General features: G+C 40.1%; 1 protein-coding gene across 2 annotated transcripts in view; it reads left to right on the top strand.

Moving 5' to 3' along the window:
- The window catches only part of ABCB1 (ATP binding cassette subfamily B member 1), a 128851-nt gene that overhangs the window by 68413 nt on the left and 41465 nt on the right, over window positions 1–18973 (top strand). For both annotated transcript variants that reach the window (XM_082846349.1, XM_082846348.1), the window contains exons 8-13: window positions 1429–1553; window positions 15828–15999; window positions 17277–17390; window positions 17521–17631; window positions 18036–18161; window positions 18266–18469. In XM_082846349.1, coding sequence (XP_082702475.1) covers window positions 1429–1553; window positions 15828–15999; window positions 17277–17390; window positions 17521–17631; window positions 18036–18161; window positions 18266–18469 — 852 coding nt within the window. The remainder of the gene's footprint in view (window positions 1–1428; window positions 1554–15827; window positions 16000–17276; window positions 17391–17520; window positions 17632–18035; window positions 18162–18265; window positions 18470–18973) is intronic.

Genomic DNA, 18973 nt, shown 5'->3' with positions numbered 1-18973 from the left:
AGTTGTGGGGTGAGGTTTCAAAAGGAGCAGAGAAAAATAGCCAAAGTGTATTGTATGCCCCTCTTGCATTATGCAGACCTGTTTGTTCAGGAATGACAATGACCTCGCTGACTCAGCCCCAGCGCTGTGAGTGATTCTGGCAAGTGTGCTGGGACAGCCCTAGGCAGGTCACTTTGAGAGGTCAGGAAGGTCTAGTGCATCAGTGGGTTGTTGTTTTGGGTACCAAAGAAGAAGGTACATACAGCACAACATCTGCACATGGAATCTAGTTAATAAATGTTCGTTTGCCTTCACCCACCCATTCCTGCATCTATCATCGCTCCTTTTACTTTCACACACAGCAAGGGAAGAGATCCACTATTAAAATCAAAATAATTTTGAGCTTTTTATGACATGAAGAAATAGACTGTTACTACGTACACATACGAGTCCACAAATGCTGTAAATTATTAATTGAAAGAGTGTAATACTGTTTACTCAGAATTTTATTTGAATTGCTTGTGTGTAATTTTTAGTTAGGTGGTTGACTAGTCAGGTATTCCAGGTTAAAATATTAACCTTAGTCCTTTGCCCATGCCAGTTGATCCAGTTTTTATCACAGGTCCCAGAGGGGTCCACGTGTCAGTGGCTGGTATTAGAGAGATTCACTCCAGTGGCTGTTAATTCATGCTTTGAAGCCTTGCATCCTGGCCATTTCACATATTAGGAAATTACTTGACCTCTTCATCCCTCCATTTCCTCATGCATAGAGTGGGGAAAATAATACCTACTTCACTGCGCAAATGAGAAGAATCAATGAGATCCTGTGTATACAAAGGACCCAGTACTGTTCCTTCCACAGAACAGATGCTCAGGGACCAAACAGAAGGATCGAAGCGCATCCGTAAAACAGAGACCTCCCTGGTGGATTAATGTATTGCTCAGAAACATCAGCAAAGAGAGCTCTGCTTCCCCGGCATGTGAAACCTCCTTAAAGCCCTGTCACTACTCAGTACTTGGTCCCCTGCGTTCTTCTGGCCTCCTACCTTGATAGTTCTGAGCTAGAGAACAATTAGCAATTGCTGTGTTGAGTACACACCCTATTTCCTTGATGTAATGCCCCTTTTGCTATATTGGTTTATGTTAATAGTATACACCTCCTTCTGAGATTTAAAGTCCCAGATTTATTTATTTATATGAGGATCCATGGGGTATAGTGAGAAAATAAAAATTTTAATTTAATTTGTTTTATACCATCTCAGTCCAAAAAGAATTTGAAGTGGCTTATAATATGTACACTAAAAAGTAGGACATGATGACCAAAGATGAGTAAAAGATTTATATACAGTAACATAGAAGGAACATTTGTGTATATATTTATTTTTTCTTTACAAAAGATACAATTAACTTGTTAAATTTTAAATTATCTGAAATTGTGTTTTTAAACAGATACTATCTTCATTTACTGATAAAGAACTCTTGGCATATGCAAAAGCTGGAGCAGTAGCTGAAGAGGTGTTAGCAGCGATTAGAACTGTGATTGCATTTGGAGGACAAAAGAAAGAACTTGAAAGGTGTGAGTCTCTTTTTTTAAGTTGGTAGAGATGTTAAATTCTGTCATCTTATATGCCCTTCCGGTAGACGGTGTTGACTGTTACTCTCTGATATATATGTTTCCTTAAGTAGCTTCATGGATATGTTACAGCATAGTTAATATTCTGGAAAAATTGTAATTCTAATTGTACTCTACTTATATCTGCTTATTCAAAGCATTTTCTAGAGTCTTCTAGGTCATTAGTGACATAAAATAATTCCTTAAGGCTGAAACATAGTAGTTCTTGATTCTCTAAGAATGAATGAGTATTTTGTGTTAGATCTATGGGGTCATTAAGTCAGAATAATGGTTACCTCTGGGGGAGATGAGTTGGTGATAAGAGAGGGACACAGGGCCGGGGGCATCTGTGGGTCTGATGGTTTGCTCAGTTGTGCACAGTGACCTCAATTGTGCTTACGTGGGTGTTCACTGTATATTCTTTAAACTGTACATATGTGTTTGGAGTACACTTTGTTCATATGATATATTTCATGCCCACAAAGATATCCTCTGAGAATAATTTATGATGGCTATGTACCTACCATAGTTCAAAGGAAAGTAATATCTGTGCTCTATCTCAAATTTTGCTAAGGTTTTTGCTTTTGCCTTAAAATATGTCTGACTAATAAAATGTGAAGTCTTGCTTAATTACCTGGCAAACATCCAATCAAATGAAGCCCCTCTTTTCTTGGTGGTGGAGGCGACAGGTACAAACAACCACAAATGAACAAAACATCGAACATACCAGTTGGGGTAGATAACTATTTGGGGAAATAAAATACTCCATGAGAGTCATAGGGGGGTGTTTACTATTGAGAGAGATTATTCAGCAAAGCCCTTTCTGAATAGTTAATGTTTGAATAGACACGGAATGAAGTTTTTTTTAATAAATTTATTTATTTGATTTTTATTTAGTTTTGACTGCTTTGGGTGTTTGTTGCTTCGCACAGGCTTTCTCTAGTTGCAACGAGCAGGGGCTACTCTTCCTTGCAGTCCGCGGGCTTTTCACTGCGGTGGCTTCTCTTGTTGTGGAGCATGGGCTGTAAGCTCATGGGCTTCAGTAGTTGTGGCTCACGAGCTCTAGAGCGCAGGCTCAGTAGTTGTGTCGCACGGGCTTAGTTGTTCCGCGGCATGTGGGATCTTCCTGGACCAGGTCTCAAACCCATGTGCCCTGCATTGGCAGGTGGATTCTTAACCACTGCACCACCAGGGAAGCCCCAAAATGAGGTTTTAAACTTGGGATTTGTTTCCAGTTTTCCTTAGTGGAAAGGTGGACCAGAAAAAGAATGCATCCACCAGCACAGGGAGACAAACAAGGCCTATCTGCTTCTGCCTAGTTTTTGAGCTGGAGGAAAGCATCTCTCCATAGAAATCAAAGTCTCAGGCCTCACCTTCAGGCGCTGCTGGAGTCTGAATTCATAATACTCTGTGGACTAGGGAGCTATCTCTTCCTAAAACTGAGGATTTCGTGTTAAAAATGAATCCAAGTCCAGTGCTATCACTAGGGTGTTTGGTAGAAGAAATTTTTAAATTGCTGAAAATTAATGAACCAAACAGCCAGATTAAGGACTTAGAAAAAGAACAACAGAGAAAAGGAAGTACAAGAAGGAAATAATAAAGATAAGAGCATAAAAATAATTTAATAGAAAAAAAGATAAAAAAGCAGAGTTGACAAGAATCCATAAACTAACTCTTTGAAAACACAGTTAAACAATGAAGTAGTATTTTGCAAGTTTTAAAAAATTAATTAATTTTATTTTTGGCTGTGTTGGGTCTTCATTGCTGCACGCGGGCTTTCTCTAGTTGCAGTGAGTGGAGGCTACCCTTCTTCTTGTGGTGCAAGGGCTTCTCATTGCAGTGGCTTCTCTTGTTGTGGAACACAGGCTCTAAGCACAAGGGCTTCAGTAGTTGTGGCACGTAGGCTCAGCAGTTGTGGCTCGTGGGCTTTAGAATGCAGGCTCAGTAGTTGTGGCACACGGGCTTAGTTGCTCTGCAGCATGTGGGATCTTCCCGGACCAGGGCTTCAACCATGTCCCCTGCATTGGCAGGCAGATTCTTAACCACTGTGCCACCAGGGAAGCCCTTTGCGAGTTTAATGAGGAACAAAATAAAAATGAATAAGGAAAGAATTGCTACAGATTTTAAAAAATGTATTTTAAAAATTAGTTTTATACCAATAAATTGTAAAATCCTGATGAAATAGACAATATCCCAGAAAAATATAGGTTAAAATTCTCTTAAGAAGAAAACTTGAGTAGAACTATAATCATTAAAGGAATTGAATCCAGTTTAAAATCTCCATCCCTTGCCTTTACGTATACGTACACACCAAGTAGAAACCACCAGGTCCAGATAATTTTACAGGCAAGATTTTAACAAAACTTCAAGCAAGAGATAACCCCATCTTACACAGATTGTTTCTGAGAATGAAAAATGTATATAGAAAGTTGTTAGTTCATTTTAGGAGGCTAGTATAACTTTGACACCATACCAGACAGCAGGTATATGAGAAAGGAAAATTGTAATATAGTTTCACCTAAAACATAGATGCAGAAAATCTAGATAAATTATTAGCTAAATGAATCAATGTGAAAAATATCAGATTTTAAAAAAATCCTGAACCTGGTGGCTTGATCCTATAAATGCAAAGATGATTTAACCTTAGGAAATCTATTAATTAACCACACTAGCAGATTGAAAGAAACATTTTGTTTTGATGGATGAGGAAAAAGCATTAATTGCATATGATTCTTGACAAAAATTTTCTTAATCTGATAAACCAGATACCCACAGGAAACTTTGTATTAAATGGTAAAATGTTAAAAGCATTTCTTTAAAATAATGAATGAAACAAGTATGTCCGCTAGAATCATTTCTTTTCAGTGTTGTACTGGTATTACATAATAAAATGAAGGAAAAAATAAGAGTAAGAATAATAAATAAAAATAAAGTGAAAAGCTCTAAGGGCTGGAAAACAAAAAGCAAAACTGTCATTATGTACAGATGATATGATTGTCTACATAGGAATTCCAGTAACAGTATAGTAAGGTCTGCAGACCAACACTGTATGTTAAGGTCTCCGGGTACCTGATGACAATTCAGAAAAAAAAATGGCATTCCTGTGAACAATTAGAGAATATGTAGTAGTTCATCAATTCTGAGATGCACATTTTTCTCTCACAATTCATCATCTCTGAAATTCAGATAAATCCTACAGTCAGAGCCATCTTACAGTTGCTATGGGACTGGATTGAGAACTCAAGTTCTGCGGGAAGGATTTGTGTTTGCTTCTGCCGTTCACTGGGGGCACTATTAACCTGAAACCACTTTTGGGTCCCAGCTGTATATGGAGTGCCCTATTAAACTCCTTTTTTTTTTCATTTACTTCTCAATGTGTGAGATTTCTTTTTTTCTTTTTAAACATCTCTATAGGAGTATAATTGCTTTACAATGTTGTGTTAGTTTCTGCTGTATAACAGAGTGAATCTGCTATATGCATATGTATATCTCCGTATCACCTCTCTCTTGCATCTCCCTCCCACCCTCCTTATCCCACGCCTCCAGGTGATCGCAAAGCACTGAGCTGATCTCCCTGTGTTTTGTAGCTGCTTCCCACTAGCTAGCTATTTTACATTTGGTAGTGCATATCTGTCAGTGCTACTCTTTACGTTGTCCCAGCTTACCCTTCCCCCTCCCCCATGTCCTCAAGTCCATTCTCTATGTCTACGTCTTTATTCCGGTCCTGCCCCTAGGTTCATCAGAACCAATTTTTTTTCTTTAGATTCCATATATATGTGTTAGCCTGCAGTATTTGTTTTTCTCTTTCTGACTTACTTCACTGTATGACACACTCTAGGTCCATCCACCTCACTACAAATGACTCAATTTCGATTCTTTTTATGGCTGAGTAATATTCCATTGTATATATATGCCACATCTTCTTTATCCATTCATCTGTCGATGGATACTTAGGTTGCTTCCATGTCCTGGCTATTGTAAATAGTGCTGCAATGAACATTGTGGTACATGACTCTTTTTGAATTATGGTTTTCTCATGGTATATGCCCAGTAGTAGGATTGCTGGGTCCTATGGTAGTTCTCTTTTTAGTTTTTTAAGGAACCTCCATACTGTTCTCCATAGTTACTGTATCAATTTACATGCCCACCAACAGTGCAAGAGGGTTCCCTTTTCTCCATACCCTCTCCAGCATTTATTGTTTGTAGATTTTTTTGACGATGGCCATTCTGACCGGTGTGAGGTGATACCTCATTGTAGTTTTCATTTGCATTTCTCTAATGATTAATGATGTTGAGCATCCTTTCATGTGTTTGTTTGCTATCTGTATATCTTTTGTGGAGAGATATCTATTTAGTTCTTCTGCCCATTTTTGGATTGGGTTTGTTTTTTTGATATTGAGCTGCATGAGCTGCTTGTATATTTTGGAGATTAATCCTTTGTCTGTTGCTTCGTTTGCAAATATTTTTTCCCATTCTGAGGTTTGTCTTTTCATCTTGTTTATAGTTTCCTTTGCTGTACAACAGCTTTGAAGTTTCATTAGGTCCCATTTGTTTATTTTTGTTTTTATTTCCATTTCTCTAGGAGGTGGGTCAAAAAGGATCTTGCTGTGATTTATGTCATAGAGGGTCCTGCCTATGTTTTCCTCTAAGAGTTTGATAGTGTCTGGCCTTACATTTAGGTCTTTAATCCATTTTGAGTTTATTTTTGTGTATGGTGTTAGGGAGTGTTCTAATTTCATTCTTTTACATGTAGCTGTCCAGTTTTCCCAGCACCACTCATTGAAGAAGCTGTCTTTTCTCCATTTTATATTCTTGCCTCCTTTATCAAAGATAAGTTGACCATATGTGCATGGGTTTATGTCTGGGATTTCTATCCTGTTCCATTGATCTATATTTCTGTTTTTGTGCCAGTACCAGACTGTCTTGATTACTGTAGCTTTGTAGTATAGTCTGAAATCAGGGAGCCTGATTCCTCCACCTCTGTTTTTCTTTCTCAAATTGTTTTGGCTATTTGGTCTTTTGTGTTTCCATACACGTTGTGCAATTTTTTGTTCTAGTTCTGTGAAAAATGCCATTGGTAGTTTGATAGGGATTGCATTGAATCTGTAGATTGCTTTGGGTAGTATAGTCATTTTCACAATGTTGATTCTTCCAATCCAAGAACATAGTATATCTCTCCATCTATCTGTATCATCTTTAATTTCTTTCATCAGTGTCTTACAGTTTTCTGCATACAGGTCTTTTGTCTCCTTAGGTAGGTTTATTCCTAGGTATTTTTTTCTTTTTGTTGCAGTGGCAAATGGGAGTGTTTCCTTAATTTCTCTTTCAGATTTTTCATCATTAGTGTATAGGAATGCAAGACATTTCTGTGCATTAACTTTGTATCCTGCTACTTTACCAAATTCATTGATTAGCTCTAGTAGTTTTCTGGTAACATCTTTAGGATTCTCTATGTATAGTATCATGTCTTCTGCAAACAGTGACAGTTTTACTTCTTCTTTTCCAATTTGTATTCCTTTTATTTCTTTTTCTTCTCTGATTGCCGTGGCTAGGACTTCCAAAATAATGTTGAGTAATAGTGGTGAGAGTGGGCAACCTTGTCTTGTTCCTGATCTTAGAGGAAATGGTTTCAGTTTTTCACCATTGAGAATGATGTTGGCTGTGCATTTTTCATATATGGCCTTTATTATGTTGAGGTTAGTTCCCTCTATGCCTACTCTCTGGAGGGTTTTTATCATAAATGGGTGTTGAATTTTGTCAAAAGCTTTCTCTGCATCTATTGAGATGATCATATGGTTTTTATCCTTCAATTTGTTAATATGGTGTATCACATTGATTGATTTGCATATATTGAAGAATCCTTGCATTCCTGGGATAAACCCCACTTGATCATGGTGTAGGATCCTTTTAGTGTGCTGTTGGATTCTGTTTGCTAGTATTTTGCTGAGGATTTTTGCATCTGTGTTCAGCAGTGATATTGGCCTGTAGTTTTCTTTTTTTGTGACATCTTTGTCTGGTTTTGGTATCAGGGTGATGGTGGTCTCGTAGAATGAGTTTGGGAGTGTTTCTCCGTCTGCTATATTTTGGAAGAGTTTGAGAAAGATAGGTGTTAGCACTTCTCTAAATGTTTGATAGAGTTCACCTGTGAAGCCATTTGGTCTTGGGCTTTTGTTTGTTGGAAGATTTTTAATCACTGTTTTAATTTCAGTGCTTGTGATTGGTCTGCTTATATTTTCTATTTCTTCCTGGTTCAGTCTTGGAAGGTTGTGCTTTGCTAAGAATTTGTCCATTTCTTCCAGGTTGCCCATTTTATTGGCATATAATTGCTTGTAGTAATCTCTCAGGATCCTTTGATTTCTGCAGTGTCAGTTGTTACTTCTCCTTTTTCATTTCTAATTCTATAGACTTGAGTCTTCTTCCTTTTTTCTTGATGAGTCTGGCTAATGGTTTATCAATTTTGTTTATCTTCTCAAAGAACCAGTTTTTAGTTTTATTGATCTTTGCTATTGTTTCATTCATTTCTATTACATTTATTTCTGCTCTGATCTTTATGATTTCTTTCCTTCTGCTAACTTTGGGTTTTTTTGTTCTTCTTTCTCTAATTGATTTAGGTGTAAGGTTAGGTTGTTTATTTGAGATTTTTCTTGTTCCTTGAGGTAGGATTGTGTTGCTGTAAACTTCCCTCTTATAACTGCTTTTGCTGCATCTCATAGATTTTGGGTCGTTGTGTTTTCATTGTCATTTGTTTCTAGGTATTTTTTAATTTCCTCTTTCATTTCTTCAGTGATCTCTTGGTTATTTAGTAGTGTATTGTTTAGCCTCATGTGTTTGTATTTTTTTGTTTTACAGTTTTTTTCCTGTAATTGATATCTAGTCTCATAGCATTGTGGTCGGAAAAGATACTTGATACGATTTCAATTTTCTTAATTTACCTAGGCTTGATTTGTGATCCAAGATATGGTCTATCCTGGAGAATGCTCCATGAGCACTGAAAGAAAGTGTATTCTGTTGTTTTTGGATGGAATGTCCTGTAAATATCAATTAAGTCCATCTTGTTTAATGTATCAGTTAAAGTTTGTGTTTCCTTATATATTTTCATTTTGGTTGATCTGTCCATTGGTGAAAGTGGGGTGTTAAAGTCCCCTACTATGATTGTGTTACTGTCGATTTCCCCTTTTATGGCTGTTAGCATTTGCCTATGTATTGAGGTGCTCCTATGTTGGGTGTATAAATATTTACAATTGTTATAACTTCTTCTTGGATTGATCCCTTGATCATTATGTAGTGTCCTTCTTTGTCTCTTGTGGTAGTCTTTATTTTAAAGTCTACTTTGTCTGATATGAGAATTGCTACTACAGTTTTCTTTTGATTTCCATTCGCATGGAATATCTTTTTCCATCCCCTCACATTCAGTCTGTATGTGTCCCTAGGTTTGAAGTGGGTCTCTTGTAGACAGCTTATATGTGGGTCTTGTTTTTGTATCCATTCAGCCAGTCTATGTGTTTTTTGGTTGGAGCATTAATCTATTTACATTTAAGGTAGTTGTCAATATGTATGTTTCTATTACCATTTTCTTAATTGTTTTGGGTTTGTTATTGTAGGTCTTTTCCTTGTCTTGTGTTTCCTGCCTAGAGAAGTTCCTATAGCATTTGCTGTAAGGCTGGTTTGGTGGTGCTGAATTCTCTGAGCGTTTGCTTGTCTGTAAAAGTTTTAATTCCTTCGTCGAATCTGAATGATATCCTTGCTGGTGTAGTAATCTTCGTTGTAGGTTTTTCCCTTTCATCACTTTAAATATGTCCTGCCAGTCCCTTCTGGCTTGCAGAGTTTCTGCTGAAAGATCAGCTGTTAACCTGATGGGGATTCCCTTGTATGTTATTTGTTGCTTTTCTCTTGCTGCTTTTAATATTTTTTCTTTGTAGTTAATTTTTGATAGTTTGATTAATACGGGTCTCGGCATGTTTCAATTTGGGTTTATCCTGTATGGGACCCTGCACTTCCTGGACTTGACTGACTATTTCCTTTCCCATGTTAGGGAAGTTTTTGACTATAATTTCTTCAAATAGTTTCTCAGACCTTTTCTGTTTCTCTTCTTTTTCTGGGACCCTGATAACTCGAATGTTGGTACATTTAATGTTGTCCCAGAGGTCTCTGAGACTGTCCTCATCTTTTAATTCTTTTTTTCTTTATTCTGCTCCCTGCCAGTTATTTCCACCATTTTATCTTCCAGCTCACTTATATATTCTTCTGCCTCAGTTATTCTGTTATTGGTTACCTGTAGAGTATTTTTAATTTCAGTAATTGTGTTGTTTATCACTGTTTGTTTGCTCTTTAGTTCTTCTAGATCCTTGTTAAATGTTTCTTGTATTTTCTCCATTCTGTTTTCAAGAGTTTGGATCATCTTTACTATCATAACTCTGAATTCTTTTTCAGATAGAGTGCCTATTTTGTCTTCATTTATTTGGTCTTGTAGGTTTTTACCTTGCTCCTTCGTCTGTAACATTTTTTTGTCGTTTAATTATTATTATTTTTTGATGGGTGGTGCTGTAATTCTGTCTTACTGGGTGTTTGGCCTGTGTCATCCAGCACTGGAGTTTGCAGGTAGTTGGATAGAGCTGGGTCTTGGTGCTGAGTTGAGGACCTCTGGGAGGCCTTACTCTAATTGATATTCCTTGGGTTCTGAGGTTCCCTGTTGTCCAGCGCTTTAGAGTCGGAGCTCCCATCGCAGGAGCTCGGGCCCGATCTCCTGCCCGAGAACCAAGATTCTGCAAGCTCACGGCACAGTAAGAAAAAAAAAAAAAAAAAAGCCTTGGCTATGGGGGCGGAGTTTAGGCGGGGTAGAACTTAGGCAGGGGTGGGGTTTAGGGTGGGGCGGGACCTAGACGGGTTGGGGGATGACGTTTGAGCATTTGATAGGGCCTAGGTGGGGCTGTGTTTAAGCTTGGGGTGGGGCGTCTGCCTAGGACCTGGTGGAATGGGAGAGGCATCACCCAAGGAGGGCTTCTGGAGTGTGGCGTTCTGGAGTTTGGAGGTAAGGCCCTGGAGAGGGTGTGTGGGTGGGGTTTAGGCCGAGCTTGTGGGAGGGCGTCTTGGAGTGTAGAGGTAGGGCCCTGGGTGGCGGTGTAGGGGCGGGGCTTGGGCTCTGCGTGGCAGGAGGGAGGCTCCGAGGGCAGAGTATTAAGCCCAGGAGCTCAACAGGCTTCCCCGTTCCTAAGTGGTCAGGGAAAGAGCTGGCCCCATTTACGTTACTTCGTGGCCCTCCCCCACTGTCTCGCCCCGGATCTCCCCCATTGCTGCTGGACCCCTAATGGTGGGTGGGTCCCGCTGGGTGTAGGAATTCCTCCCTTCCCCTAGCCGCCCCTCAGGGGTGCTGGTCCCAGAGGTCTGGCCTTTATTTTTGCTCCCCCTTTCCTCCTTCCCACTCCCTCAGGACCTGCACAGCTGGAGGGGGCCTCGGTGGGCAGAGGATCAGGCCTCGGATCTCAGCAGGTTCCTGGGGGTCCAAGTGGCAGGGGAAACCTGGCCACGCTCCCTTTTGATCCTCTGCCCTCCCAGTGGTCCCCCAATTTCCCCCTTCGGGCATTGGATCCGTTCCCCTCCCCCAGCTGCCCCTCAGGGGTGCTGGTCCTGTCCTGCCTCCAGTTCTCCTCCCCCCTCCCCCCACTCCCCACATCCTACCCGGTCGCAGGGGGTTCCTCCCATCCCCTTAGGTGTCCATGGTCGCCCAGGGGTGCCTGTTAGGTGCCCTTTTTGTGAGGAGACGCGAATTCTGCGTCCTTTTAGTACGCTATCTTGACTCCACCTCCTATACTCCTTTTTAATGCTACATAAAATAACAAAATTATAATACTTTTTATTTTTAATTTTTATTTTTTTGGCTGCATTGGGTCTTCATTGCTTTGCACTGGCTTTCTCTAGTTGTGGCGAGCGAGGGTTACTCTTTGTTGCAGTGCGCGGGCTTCTCATTATGATAGCTTCTCATTGGGGAGCATGGGCTCTAGCCACGCAGGCTTCAGTAGTTGCAGAACGTGGACTCAATAGTTGTAGCATGTGGGCTCTAGGGCACGCAGGCTTCAGTAGTTGTGGCTCCCAGGATTCAGTAGTTGTGTCTCTTCGGCCTAGTTGCTCCACAGCATATGGGATCTTCCCGGACCAGGGATCAAACCCACGTCCCCTGCATTGGCAGGTGGATTCTTAACTACTGTGCCAGCAGGGAAGTCCCTATAATACTTTTTAAATTAATGGCATCCAAAATTTGAAGAACATAAGTTGAGAAGATATTATTATTAGCGATGAAAAACAATAATGATGTATGTGATGTAACCTGGGTAAGGAGGGAAAGGACATAATAGGAGTCAAGTCCAATATTCAGAACTTAGATAAATCTGATCATTTTAGTTCACTGAAATTTTAAAAGAATTGAGGTTTTTTAAATGGAGTGCTTTAAGAAATTAGGTACAAATTTTTTTGTTGTTTTAGAGAAGATTTTGATTAACTTTTTATTATAAGAATAAGCAAATGGGCTTACACAGGTATATTCAAAGATTCATTTCAGGTGTAGTAGAATCATTTCTTCAGAAGATATTAGTTACTGGAATGTATCTTTGAAAGATCATTCTCCTCTAGAGAACTGGAAGTTAGTTAGTTTTTTTGTTTGTTTGTTTTTTTGCAGTACCCGGGCCTCTCACTGTTGTGGCCTCTCCCGTTGCGGAGCACAGGCTCCGGACGCGCAGGCTCAGCGGCCATGGCTCACGGGCCCAGCTGCTCCGTGGCATGTGGGATCGTCCCGGACCGGGGCACAAACCCGTGTCCCCTGCATCGGCAGGCGGACTCTCAACCACTGCGCCACCAGGGAAGCCCTGGAAGTTAGTTTTGCCTGAAGATCAAGAGTAGGCTCAGGACTGCCACCTGATGGCCTAAGGTTCTTTCCATCTTGGCCATTTCTTGAAAGTTCAATTCATTCAGCAAATTTATCCAGCATCTAACACACCCCATGCACTATGCTAGGCTCTGGGGATATTTGCCTTCGTGTTATCCCCAGTCAAAACAGTAAGGTGAAGAAAAGGGAAGGAAGGGAGGCAGGAAAGTAGTAAGGAAGATAAGAAAGAAATCATCAAAGAAATGAATTAAATCATGAATTTTTAAAATGTGCTATGAAGCAATCAAAGAGTGTGCCCATGAGGGTAAGGAGGGAAAATTTACTTGAACGATGATAAGGAAGGTATGATGGATGTTTGAGGTGGTTTCATGGAGGCTGGGACTTGAGGGATGAGGAAAATCCTGCTCTAGTAGGGGTAGGGATAGAGGAGTCTTCCAGATTTCCTGAGGTGGCAAAGACTTTGGTATATTCTAGAAAATATCCTAAGGTTTGTGTGCCTGGAGTTCAGTTGAGTGAGAGGAGATTGAGATGAAGAAAGGCTGTTGAGGGTGGGTGGGGGCCGGAACAGGGGGACTTGCAGACCCTGGTGAGGAGTTAGGGTCTAACTCTAAGGGCACAGGGAAGCGGTTGAGGGTTTTAAACAAGGGAGTGACAGTCTACATTACGTTTTAAAACCATTTCTCTGCCTGTAATTGGTCTGGTGAATGTATGAGAGCTGTCAAAGATTTGCTTGGAAGACTGTTGAAGTAGTCCAGGAGAAGGGTGATAAGTTCCTAGATTGAGGATTTAATTTGGAAGTAGAATTGTTAAAATTATCCTTAGAACAAATATAACTCTTCAGTTTTCTTTCTAGTTCTTGCTCTTCCCTTCTCTGCTTCCACATAGACAAGTAATTAAGGTTTTAGTCTGATTTTCTCTTGAAATTAGCAGGTATAGTAGGATCTCTCAAAGTCTCTCAGAATTTAGAGTGAATTTAACTCGGTAGTATACAATGGTTTTATTCTCCTTCATTTAATTATATTTTTCTCTCGTGTGTGTCTTGCATATGTTGACCTGTTAGTATTGATTTCTCTTTGCTTAGCAAAAATTGTTCCTTGCTCTGGTAAGGGGCTATTTGCGTCACTGATATATATTTTCATATTATTTATGAATTTTTTTTCTAAATGTCATTGTTTTATTAGGTAACTTTGCCCCTTTTAGGAAATCCTACATTATCATTTTCATACTAAAGCTTATAATGAATTAATGATTTTAATATCTGGTGTTATATGTGTATCAAAGCCTATGTAAAAGTAGTATTGTTTGTTTTTCCTGCTTCCTTACCCTCTTTTTTTCTTCCTTTATCTTTTCTGGCATCTAAATGATTTTCTTCCTTGTTTCTTCTGCCTGTGCAAAAGTTTCCTCTGGCTACTTGGGACACAGCATATCAGTGAAATGATTTCTGCATTAGTCTTGGTAAGCAAGAACCGAAATAAAGGAAATAACAGGGTTTGACTCATAGCATTAAAGTTACTTAAATGTCATCATGTATAATTTATGCCTAGTAATACTTTCACATCAAATCACCTCATAAAGCGGGAGGGATATATATCAACCATTGAAATACATTTCTCAAAAATAATTTGTTGGTCAAAGATTATAACTGGCAAGTTTGGGATTTACATTTTTGGAGGGAGAAACTCTAATAATATATTACCATTTTATCACCATGAAGTTCTGTTTAAATTTGCTCTTTAGGCAGTAGTCATGTAATTTTCATTTGGCCATGCCTTTGGTTAACTGGTTATTGGTGAAGTAGTTTTTAAAAGGCATGAAGGCAAGAAAGAATGCATGCTCATATCTGAGCAAGGCTTGACCTCTGCTTCTACATTCTAACGAATGGGACAGACGCTCCAAAAAATAAATATAATACCGCATAATATTTACACAGTCATGTGTTTATGGATCAAAGACCTCAAAATATATACTCTGTATGGAAATAAATTCTTCCATGTCAACAATTGTGAGCTCCTCTTCCTGCAAGGAGTTGTGATTGAGAGGATAAGGACAGATTTAAGGCTCAATTATAATCTGTCCTATTTCTCTAATAATTTTACCATGATTCTATATTTGCAAAGATCCTTCTTTTTCTTTAAATTAGGGCCCCATTTGCTTATCTCCACATCTCTCTTCTTAAGGAAAGCAGTCTGCCATGTTCCTTTCAAATGAAGGTAAAGTTACAGAGGCCATCTCCTTTACTTACCTTGAATATCAGAAATTAACCAGTTTCCCAGGGTGTAAAAAGTACTTGAATTGCCGTTTGGGAGTAAGTGTTAAGTGATTAGAAAGAGAGAGAAAGAACTGTCAGTGGACTCTAACATTGCTTTGGTCTTTGTTTGCTTCCTTGCTTTTGCCCTCTTTTGTGTGTTTCCCTGTATATGCTGTAAGACTTATTAGCAGGTGTTCTCCAAGTTTGGCTAATGTAGTGCAGATTTTTGTGCTGTGAACAGATTACAGGGTTATAGTACTGAGATCTCGATTTGCTCCGTCCTTGAGGCAGCCAGAAGGCCTTGGGTGGCCCATGCCACCAGGGAGAGCCCCTCCCTCCAGCAGTGAGTAGCCCTGACAGGACCAACGTCGGAAGCATTGACAGAGGGGATGGGTGTAGGCAACGTATAGAAAGGCTGAGGAAGGGGACACTGATACATAGTGATGGACTATTATATACTTTAAGCCAAATAATTTTTTCAGGTCAGTCATTTTTAAAATAAACATCTGTGGAAGTAAGATAAACTAGACAGTTTATTTACATGTAAAAAGTCTTGGATGGCAATTCAGAGCTCTTAAAATGCTCTCACACATGTATTTTCTCATTTGGTTCTTCCAGCAGGCCCAGGGGGAAGCAGGGCGGGGAGCAGACTTGATATTCAGAGGTTTAAAGGACTCACCTGTATTGAGCACTTTCTAGCATTTTGTCTTCATTTTATTAGTACATTTTAAACACATGCAGATTTTCAAGGGAAAACGCAGGTGTTTTCATAGCTTCTGTTTTGTCTTATGTATGAAACGATGCAAGTTCTGGAAGTTCGCTAAGTATTACTTCATTTATTTCACTATTGCCAAAGTCAGAGAAGGTGCTTTTTAGAACATCCCTCGACAAATTACTTAATTTCCATAAGGCCTCAGTTTCGTCTTCTACAAGAAGGGATTAACATAATACTAGCATCATAGGATCAGTGTGTGGACAAAAGGAGAAAATACATGTGAAACGCCTCCCCCAGTCCGTGGCACATAACCTGTGTACGCCATAACCATCATGCTGTATTGACCCGTTTCATAAGATTGATAGGTATGTGTGCTAATTTTTGTTACTTCTCCCAGGTACAACAAAAATTTGGAAGAAGCTAAAAGAATTGGAATAAAGAAAGCTATTACAGCCAACATCTCTATGGGTGCTGCTTTCCTGTTGATCTATGCATCATATGCTCTGGCATTCTGGTATGGGACCTCCTTAGTCCTGTCAGAAGATTATTCTATTGGACAAGTACTCACTGTAAGTGATGTTATATTAAGAGATGACTCACTATTAACATGCCAGTGAAATTTCGTAGTGTTGGTTTGACTGTTGGAGAATAATTTTCGAAGAATTATTAAATAATGCAAAGAATAGCGAGCAAGAGACTGGGATTTGGTATCAGGCCGTCTTGGTTCAAATTCCGGCTCTGCCACTTAGTAGCTGTATGATTCGCTTCAGCCACCTAGACTTTTCAAGACTCTCTTACCTCTTCCGCAAAATGGAAATGACAGGAATAAGATGCCATAATTTTTAGCGTTGTTGTAAAGGACTAACCGAGAACATGAGTAGAGAATCACTTAGCAGAATTCCTTCTATATGGGCTTCCCTGGTGGCGCAGTGGTTGAGAGCCCGCCTGCCGATGCAGGGGACACAGGTTCGTGCCCCGGTCCGGGAAGATCCCACATGCCGCGGAGTGGCTGGGCCCGTGAGCCATGGCCACTGAGCCTGCGCGTCCAGAGCCTGTGCTCCGCAACGGGAGAGGCCACAGCAGTGAGAGGCCCGCGTACAGCAAAAAAAAAAAAAAAAAAAAAAAATTCCTTCTATGTAAGTTGTTGGGTAATATAACTACTGTGTGATTTAGGAAGAAATGAATAGTGACATTAGTTCCCTTTAACCCCTGAAGAAAAACGGTATCAAGTCTACCAATAAGAAACGGATTTGGGCAAAATGAAAAAAACAAACAAAAATAAACGGTTCATCAGACTTCAAAGAGTATACAATCTGGTGGAGGGCAGAGAGACTCCATCTGATAAAGAATGTGTGCTTTATACTTCACAAAATACTTTCATATGTACCGTTTCACTTGATACAAGAACACTAAGGTTGCCTGGTAGGGAAAATAGATAGAATCGTGCCTGTTTTTGCAAATAAAGAAATTGAAGCCCAGAGATCTAGGAGAATCACCTGAAGACATAAAGCCAGTCAGTGCTCAATCCAGGATTCAGACTTTGGGCTTCTGACTCTCATAATAGGGTTTGTTTCCACTGTACCCTACTGATGACCTGAACCAAAATTCTTGGCCATTGAAGACATATAAAAATATTCTAGTCATATAGAATTTATTGTTTCACTGAGCCAGTAAGACTAATTCAGCATTCTAAACTGTATAGTACTTCAACTTTAAAAATATTTTTAACAGCCAGTATTGATATGTTGCCTTTGCCATTTAAAAATTTAATTAGCGATGTTAGAAGAAGTATGAAAAAATGTACTAAACACTAAGTAACTTGATGTTTTTCCTTCACATTCCTCAGGTCTTCTTTTCCGTATTAATTGGGGCTTTTAGTGTTGGACAGGCATCTCCAAGCATTGAGGCATTTGCAAATGCGAGAGGAGCAGCTTATGAAATCTTTAAGATCATTGATAACGTAAGTCTGGGCTGGCCCTTTATCTGTCTAAAATAGTCGATTTTCTTTATCACTTTATTCAACTCTCCACAGATGTCACTAAAAGTAGTTATTGTAACCTAGTCATCTTCTGAAATTTTATTCTGTTTAGAAACCAAGCATCGACAGCTATTCGAAGAACGGGCGCAAACCCGATAATATTAAGGGAAATCTGGAATTCAGAAATGTTCACTTCAATTACCCATCTCGAAACGAAGTTAAGGTACAGTGATAAATGATCAATCAGTGATTCAACAATGTATTGGATCAAGTGTGTCTGATACTTCCCTTTAGAGATTGTTTAAAAAAAATTGTATGTTTAAACCTAGTGGGTTTTTTGGGTTTTTTTTTTTTTTGCGGAACGTGGGCCCCTCACTGTTGTGGCCTCTCCCGTTGCGGAGCAAGGCTCCGGACACGCAGGCCCAGCAGCCGTGGCTCATGGGCCTAGCCGCTCCGTGGCATGTGGGATCTTCCCGGACTGGGGCACGAACCCGTGTCCCCTGCATCGGCAGGCGGACTCTCAACCACTGCGCCACCAGGGAAGCCCTTAAACCTAGTTTTGAATTGAGTTCATAGTCTCAAAATCTGTGTATTGCCTTTAAGTTTATTTCTCATTCATCATGATAGATCTTGAAGGGCCTCAACTTGAAGGTAGAGAGCGGGCAGACGGTGGCACTGGTTGGAAACAGCGGCTGTGGGAAAAGCACGACGGTCCAGCTGATACAGAGGCTCTATGACCCCACGGAGGGCGTGGTGAGATGACTTGCTGAACTAGGTGCTGCGGCACTGAGTTACCTTTGCAGATCATACGTCACAAGTCTGCAGTGTGTGAATATCACACCTACTTTTTATTTCAGATCAGTATTGACGGACAGGACATCAGGACCATCAATGTAAGGTATCTGCGGGAAATTATCGGTGTGGTGAGTCAGGAACCTGTGTTGTTTGCTACCACCATAGCCGAGAACATTCGCTACGGCCGTGAAAATGTAACCATGGATGAGATTGAGAAAGCTGTGAAGGAAGCCAGCGCCTATGACTTCATCATGAAACTGCCTAATGTAAGTCCTTCTTGATCTTTGTCATGCTAGAGGGTTATAAAATGCTGGCCTGATGCATAGGAAGTTAGGAAATGACTATAAACTGGAGGAACCTCCTAAGAAGGGAAATCAAGATGACTTCAGATTTTAAAACTCTAGCAGCATCAACTAGTAGTAGACATACATATTACTTTAAATTAGGGTTGGTTATTACTAAGTTTAAGGAACTGGACCATACTGCCTGTGAGGCTTGGGTTGTTTATGGGATTGCTTGCCATCTTTTTTTTTTTTTTTTTTAATAAATTTATTCATTTTTTGGCTGCGTTGGGTCTTCGTTGCTGTGCGCGGGCTTTCTCTAGCTGCGGCGAGCGGGGGCTACTCTTTGTTGCAGTGTGCGGCTTCTTATCGCGGTGGTTTCTCTTTGTTGTGGAGCACAGGCTCTTGGCACGTGGGCTGCAGTAGTTGTGGCACGCGACCTCAGTAGTTGTGGCTTGCGGGCTCTAGAGCGCAGACTCAGTAGTTGTG

Source organism: Leucopleurus acutus, assembly GCF_964270905.1.
Source record: "Leucopleurus acutus genome assembly, chromosome: 9".
In the NCBI taxonomy this organism is placed as follows: domain Eukaryota; kingdom Metazoa; phylum Chordata; class Mammalia; order Artiodactyla; family Delphinidae; genus Leucopleurus; species Leucopleurus acutus.
Note: the sequence above shows the minus strand (reverse complement) of the source record. Positions and strands in the feature narration are given on the sequence as shown.